General features: G+C 39.3%; 1 protein-coding gene across 1 annotated transcript; it reads left to right on the forward strand.

The window, feature by feature from the left end:
- Positions 1-726: 726 nt before the first annotated feature.
- On the forward strand, positions 727-5,805 carry ttll3 (tubulin tyrosine ligase-like family, member 3; the record flags this gene model as incomplete). The annotated part of the gene is made up of 12 exons (XM_079461023.1): positions 727-742; positions 831-934; positions 1,071-1,245; positions 1,525-1,574; positions 1,683-1,811; positions 1,901-2,015; positions 2,276-2,386; positions 2,460-2,652; positions 3,964-4,115; positions 4,267-4,510; positions 4,603-5,038; positions 5,218-5,805. 12 exons carry the CDS (start codon positions 727-729, stop codon positions 5,803-5,805), a joined length of 2,313 nt encoding a protein of 770 aa, XP_079317149.1.
- Positions 5,806-7,084: the final 1,279 nt, after the last annotated feature.

Below are 7,084 nucleotides of genomic sequence, written 5' to 3' on the forward strand. Positions count from 1 at the left end.
GATATTTAAATATGTCCGGTAATACAAAAGCTGCTTTTGTTAGCAATTGAAAATACTTCCTCCGTCTCTAGCTGTAGCGTTACGAGTTCCGTCTGACTTACCGAAAGGCGCATCCGTTTCTAGGAGACCGTTGTTAGGGGTGATGTAAACACCAAGCTGGAGCTAGTATGTGTGAAGTGCGCAGGTGCTGATTGAGCTTTCATCAGCAGCTCTGCGGGCTGTGCACCGGTGACCTAATCGATTTCGACAGAAGGTTTCTGCAGGTGCCATAACCACAGGCGACCGTGGTAATCCAGGTGATTTTGCTCACTGAATTTCTTCTGTTCATTTTTGTCGCAATCGGATCTGTGGAGTTTATCCATGTTATTTAATTAGGCTATAACTTTTATAATGTCATGTGAATATGTTAACCATTAAAATAAGAATGTAATATAGTCTTGGTAATTACTTTAGACCCTGTAGGCTATAACTGTTCTTAGTTAGGAAGGAATGTACATAGACTCAGTGTTTTGTGAGCTGTCTCCAGGCGATGGCAAATTATAGTGTTTAACTATGCATTGTGTGCGCGTCTCATTTTATCCGCCAACAGCTTTTACCTATCCCATTGTGAGTGTAGGTGTGTGGGGGGAGGGGGTGACAGAGTGTATGAAAATGGCAATAAAGGTAATTTCATTCATTCTTTTTACCTTTAGTTGAGAAATTATGTGAGACTTAAAATTCTGGATCATGCAGCACATACCAGGTACACCACCTATTTAAATGTTGCAAATTATCTCTCTTGTTTACCAATAAAATAATAAACAATAACATCATGTGTATGTTTGTTTCAGTGTCCTCCTTGGAGGGAAGAGTTCGCTGTAGTTATATAAATCTGCCTCTGATTAATGGGGATAGACTGAGGACAGCTAAGACTTTAGTGGACAAGGCAATAAAGGTTAGTTTTTCTAAAACAAATGAATAGTAATGAATTCATCAGCACTGTTTAAAAGAACTGCATGGCAACTTTTGTTATTATTCTGCCATTGACATGATAACCATGAACATTCAATTGATTGCTTATACTCCTGCAGGAAAAGAAGGTGTTCTCAATTCAAGGCCCATACCCTGTCATCCGCGCTGCCCTACGTGCGAGAGGATGGGTGGAACGTCGACTACCCCGGCCCTCTTATCCACAGCTCCGACTGCATGGGGAACAGGAGACTGAGGCTACAGATGAGGCTGACAGCAGTGATGGTGATGGTGAGAGTATCTGGAAGGACAGGACTGAGACTGTGTACATCACCATTTAATGTGACTAGACAGATAAGACATGCTTGTTTCTGTACCTGTGAAGTAAAATGTGCAGTACGTTTAGAGTGGGACTAAGAAATGTAACTGTTTAGTTAATGACCCTCTGTCATTTTAAACTTGATATGATAGTCTGATAACCTGACACCATCACCTGTTCCAACACGTCTGTGCTATATCACTCTTTTAGTCACTGACTGCTGTCAAACAGCCTTATCTGTTTCTGTGCTTACTTAGGAGAGGAAGGAGAGAGGAATGAGGATGCAGATGACATGTATGACCTAATGGTAAGATGTGAAATTACATTTTGATGATGGTTGCTATAGCAACTGACTTATTGGATTATTATTTTAAGAACAGTTTATTAACATCAGTTTCTTATTTTAAATCCCTAGTCGCGGCTGGTTCGCAATGAGACCTCATATTTGTACTGGACAACAAAGAGGGATTCAATCGATTGTCGGTCTTTACATAAAGATCAGATGACCAATCATTACGCAAAGGCGGTATCTTTTACCACCAAGGTTCATCATAACTCAACAAATAACAGTTTGCCAAAGTAAAATATAGTTCTGTTGTTTATTCATTATTGTGTAATCTTTCTTTTCATCAGGTTGGCTTGTGTGTGAGTTTAAGAAATCTGCAGTGGTTTGACACAGCTGACCCTGATCATTTTTTCCCACGCTGCTATAGACTGGGAGCGGAGGATGAGAAACATGCTTTTATTGGTCAGTTCTTTTAGTCTAGAAGAACTGTCCTTGCCTTTATTGATCTTCTTGCTTGGTCATCTGGTCTCTTGTGATTTAAAAGATGCTTATTCTTTCAAAAGTGATTTATACTACACCCATAGCATTGGAGCAATCAAGAGTTAAGTGCTTTGCTCTCAGGGACAATTTGTATTTATGACCGCTGACCCTCTCCAGGTAACCCTAACCTTAGATTGATCCTGGAGGAATGAGAAATGTTTATGTTTTATCTTGATTTACAGAGGACTTTAGACGAACTGCATGTACAAGTCTGCTGCTATATGTTGTGGAGAGATATGGAGGCGATTTGGAGCGGGTGAGAACAGGAGAGATGCATGATTCTACATTTCCTGGTATGTAACATTCTTACATGTACACACTATTAGAATTCACACATATATTCTAACTGGTTTTCCTCCTTTGTAGGTGTAAGCAAGCCACGTAAGAAACACACCATTCAGAGAGTGGGAGTTTCGTTGATTGACAATGCATTGCATGTTTGTCAGGATTATTTGAACAGTTTAGAACACTGCGACATAGACGTCACTTTGCAAACTGTACCTACCCTCTCAGAGGAACAGTGGAAGGTGTTTCTTCAGAATTACTATTTAGTTATTCAGTGAGTATTTTTATGTTTATACTAAATATCTTGATCATTAAAGTTAGCTCAGCTTTAAAGTCATCATGAAACTGAAGATGCAATTGACGTCTTTTTCGTATCGTGACGTATTTCAGAGTGAAACAGCTTGAAAACAAAATGTAGGGCGGGGCTTTATTTTGCCTTTCCCATTTTGATTGGTTTGTTGTAAATTGGGCCTAAAGGGGGGGGGGCAAAAAATGCCTGGCCATTGGACAGTCAGTAGAGTCTTACCTCTTTTTTGTTGCTGACGTCATGTGGTAAAGAGTTGTTGTTGAGAGGGGGAGAGGAGCTTAATGTTTTTGATTAAAGATTACAAGTGCTAAATTAATTTTCGAAAAAATAGTTGTGTGCACTGATAAATCATTTATAATACTCACTGCAACACTGTGTAAAACACCAAGAAATTTCCTGCTTGATTTCATGATGACTTTAAACAAATTAGGAAAAAGCATTATTGATTTGTTAATATTGTTAATGCAATAATGCAAACTAATATTAGCAAAACAAATTTAAACCATGCTATTTGTCAACACATTAAGTTTCTTCTGTAAGTAAATATCAACCTTATTATTAAAAATCAACTTTTAACCATACTGATAGATTAGATGTGCACATTTGGTGGTTTAAATACCCATGTGAATTCAGAAGGTTTTTAAAGTCCCCGTGAACTGGAAGTTGTGAAAGTTTCTGAAATGGAATTTCTAATGAGAAACATTTGTGGGCGTGGCTTTCGTCTTTCTCTGCGATTTGATTGGATGTATAGGAATGTTTTGGATTTTAAAAGGGAACTGGCAGGAGACTGACAGTTGAAGGGGAGGAGGTAACAGATGCTCAGCCCAAGCCGTTTAACATGCATCCCCCATCGTACAGACAGTGACAGCTGACTGACCCCTGAATGTACAAACATATCAGCCAATAGGGTGGGATCCCATCTAGGAATCTTAATTGGTTAAGAAATTAGGGGGTTTAACTCAGAACTGAATTCCTTTGCTAATATGAACCCTCTAGCAAATTGCTTCTGAGTCCTAGTGCCCTAATAAAGATTGAGTAGAACAGATACTATAGTATAGATACAATAGTTCCCAAACACCTAAATACGAGGCTCCTCCTTACAAAAGGGGAAATGGCCCATTTAAGGTTGGTCAGAAGCCCCTTTTTTGTGACGACCATTCCTTGTCGCACACTTTTAAGGATTTCACAGCATTTGGGATAAGGCTGGAAAGAGGCTGGAAAATGGTCATTGTAAATGAAAACTAAATTTCAAAATAGCATTACATTTCTTTATTTTAGTGAAGGTAGAGTGAAGATAGAGGTAAATGAAGAATACGTGGAGCGTTGTAAATGTATGCTGGTACACATGCGTCAAGTTTGCCCTCAGTTGGAGACTGATGGACTCTGCAACATCTGGATCATTAAACCTGGGGCCAAGTCACGGGGCCGAGGTATATTATAAAGTGCGCAGTTGTATGTCTCAAGTCTGTAATATCTGGATAAAGCTATTCATTAATAATCCCAATCATTTTACAAATACAAATACAATACAAAACTATTTCACTTACTCTGAAATATTATCTGTGCATGTGGTATTTGTAGGTATAATATGCATGAAGAAGCTGGATGAGATATTGAGTTTAGTAGATGGAGACCTCGCCCTTATAAAGGACAGTAAGTGGGTGGTGCAGAAGTACTTGGAACGGCCTCTGCTTGTGCATGGCACTAAGTTTGATATAAGGCAGTGGTTCCTGGTCACAGACTGGAACCCTCTCACAGTGTGGTTCTACCGCGAATGCTACCTCCGTTTTTCTACCCAACCCTACTCCACTCATACATTAGACAAGTAAGAAATCAAACAACAAACATTAAGAAGAATTTCTTAGGTGTCAGTTGCCTGGGAATGCTAAGATCTTTTCTATTTTTCTGTACCCTCAGCTCTGTCCATCTCTGTAATAACTCCATTCAGAAGCATTTTCAGCCAAGCCCAGATCGTGACCCTTCTCTGCCTGAAGAGTGCATGTGGTCCTGTTCTCAGTTCCGGTCCTGGTTGGCTGCTTCAGGTCGTGGTTACCTGTGGGAGGGGGTGGTAGTACCAGGCATGCAGAAGGCCGTGATCCAAACACTGTTGACTGCACAGGACAGCGTGGAACCTCGAAAAGCCAGTTTTGAGCTCTACGGAGCAGACTTCATGCTAGGACGTGATCTACGACCTTGGTTGTTGGAGATCAATGCCAGCCCTACTATGGCAACCTCCACAAAGGTCACGGCTCGACTCTGCCCCGCTGTACAGAAAGACACATTGCGCGTTGTGCTGGACCGACGCTGTGACCGCAACACTCACACTGGTGGCTTCCAGCTTATATACAAACAGGTACCGTACACACATTGTATAGCATATATTGCAGGTATATAAACCTACAGTAGACATGTTTTTACTGTAACAAAGAGAGATTTTCTGCTTTAACAAAAATATTGTCAAAACTGTAACCTGTTAATATGAAGAAATAATACAAATACATGTGCTATGTACTTAATATCCGATTTCTGCAGGCAGCCGTAGAGGTTCCTCAATATGTGGGAGTGAATCTTCTAGTAGAGGGAACTCCAATCAGACGTCCCCGTGCAGCTGTTTACAAACCTCTCATCCAGTCTCAACCTGAACCACTGTCAAAATCCACCAGTCACTACCGGTCTTCTTTGAACCCCAGCCAATGCTCTTCTGACAAAGAGAATCAATCAGAAGTTCCAAAGAAGGCTTGGTCTATCCTTTCTTCCCACAAAGCCACATTGCAGCATTCATTGACCTATCGCCCTAAACTGAGAAAACGCCCCCATAGACTGGTCTTACCTTCCTCTTGCTGTGTTTTTCCCAACCCTGCAGAACTTCATTCTCAAAAGCTGTCACACACTCATGTGCAGCCCGATCAACAGCGAACACGAAGCAATCTTCCTTCCCTTTACTGTCCAAACACCTCCCTGGATATAATAAGCCTTCGACCCGAACAAGAAAACACCCCCAGTCACTACAAACACGACACAAACCCTGTGAGTACATCTTATCCGGTCTTGCGTATGCAGCAATACCATAAGCGGGGCACAGGAACTTTTAAAGGGAAAAAAGGACCAAAGTCTTCCTGAGGATCTTTTGAAGAACATTGAACTCCAGAATGGATTTTGATATTGTGTTAATGTTAAGCAAAACTAAAATGCACTTATAACAGCATTACCAATGAGCCAACATTTTTTGTAAACTACAATGCACGGATCAAAGGATGTGTAGAATTTTGTGAGTGAAAAGGGTTGAATTATTCAATAAGTTGTGAAACTGCTGTACTGTGTTCTACAGTCATTCTTATTCAGATGCTGCAGGGTAGATATTGTTATTAATAACATCACAAAGAGTTCTGCAACTGTGGGTTGATGAAGCACTCTCCACCCACTTTATTTGTTCGTTTAAAAAAATCAGTTTTTAAGGGAACTCGTATGTATGGCCCTGTGGTATGATACATAATGGTGCTAAGTTTTGTATGCTCAAAAAACAATCAGAATGTTTAATGTTAATAATGATAATGTTACTTAACGAAGACACCAGAAACATAAGGGAATGAGATTTGTAGTAATATATACATTTATAATATAAAATACATAATTTTTTTTAAACAGTCCATAATTTAGGATGTGAGAGATTAACACTTTAAATTATATCTAATCCCACCAGCAGAGGGTGGTTGCAGAGTTTTTTCTTTCTTAATCATGGGTTTGTATGGGTAGTGTAATTTCTCTGCCTTTTACACTTTAATGAATGTAGCACTGCATAAAAACGATGTTTTGAATATGCATCACTTATCATAAAATGAAAACTATTATTAATATGACAGACAACTTATAGTCTAAAAACCCAAATAGCAAAGATTAATGATTTAATGTTGATTTAAAGTTAAACTGGATACATTAAATCAATTACCTTTGCTATCTGGGAGAAAAGCAACTGGTTCAAGAGGCAGTAATGTCCATATACACTCAGGTCTTGATTTTAGGGTGGATGCCGACACCGGCAAGGTATTGTCCTGGCTTTTGTGGAAACGTATTAGTTTTAGCACCTATTGTATTATTGCTCCTGTATGATATATTGCTGTTTTGCTCCCTTAAAGTCGTTTTTAGATAAAAGCTTCTGCTAAATGACTAAATGTAAATGGATGCGAGGGGATGGCTTCTCCCTTGTTGAAGAAACCAACAAAAAGCATCCCTTCTGTAAAACCAACAATCAACCCCATACCATCCCATTTATAATTATTATAATTTACATTTAATAATAGAAATAGTCTGTAAATAATCAAATATTTGAGCACCTCATCCGCCTGAATTGTTTTTTACAATTCAACCATTTCATACACTGTATACTGTTGTTTGGTATACA

Source organism: Barbatula barbatula, assembly GCF_947034865.1.
Source record: "Barbatula barbatula genome assembly, chromosome: 7".
In the NCBI taxonomy this organism is placed as follows: Eukaryota; Metazoa; Chordata; class Actinopteri; order Cypriniformes; family Nemacheilidae; genus Barbatula; species Barbatula barbatula.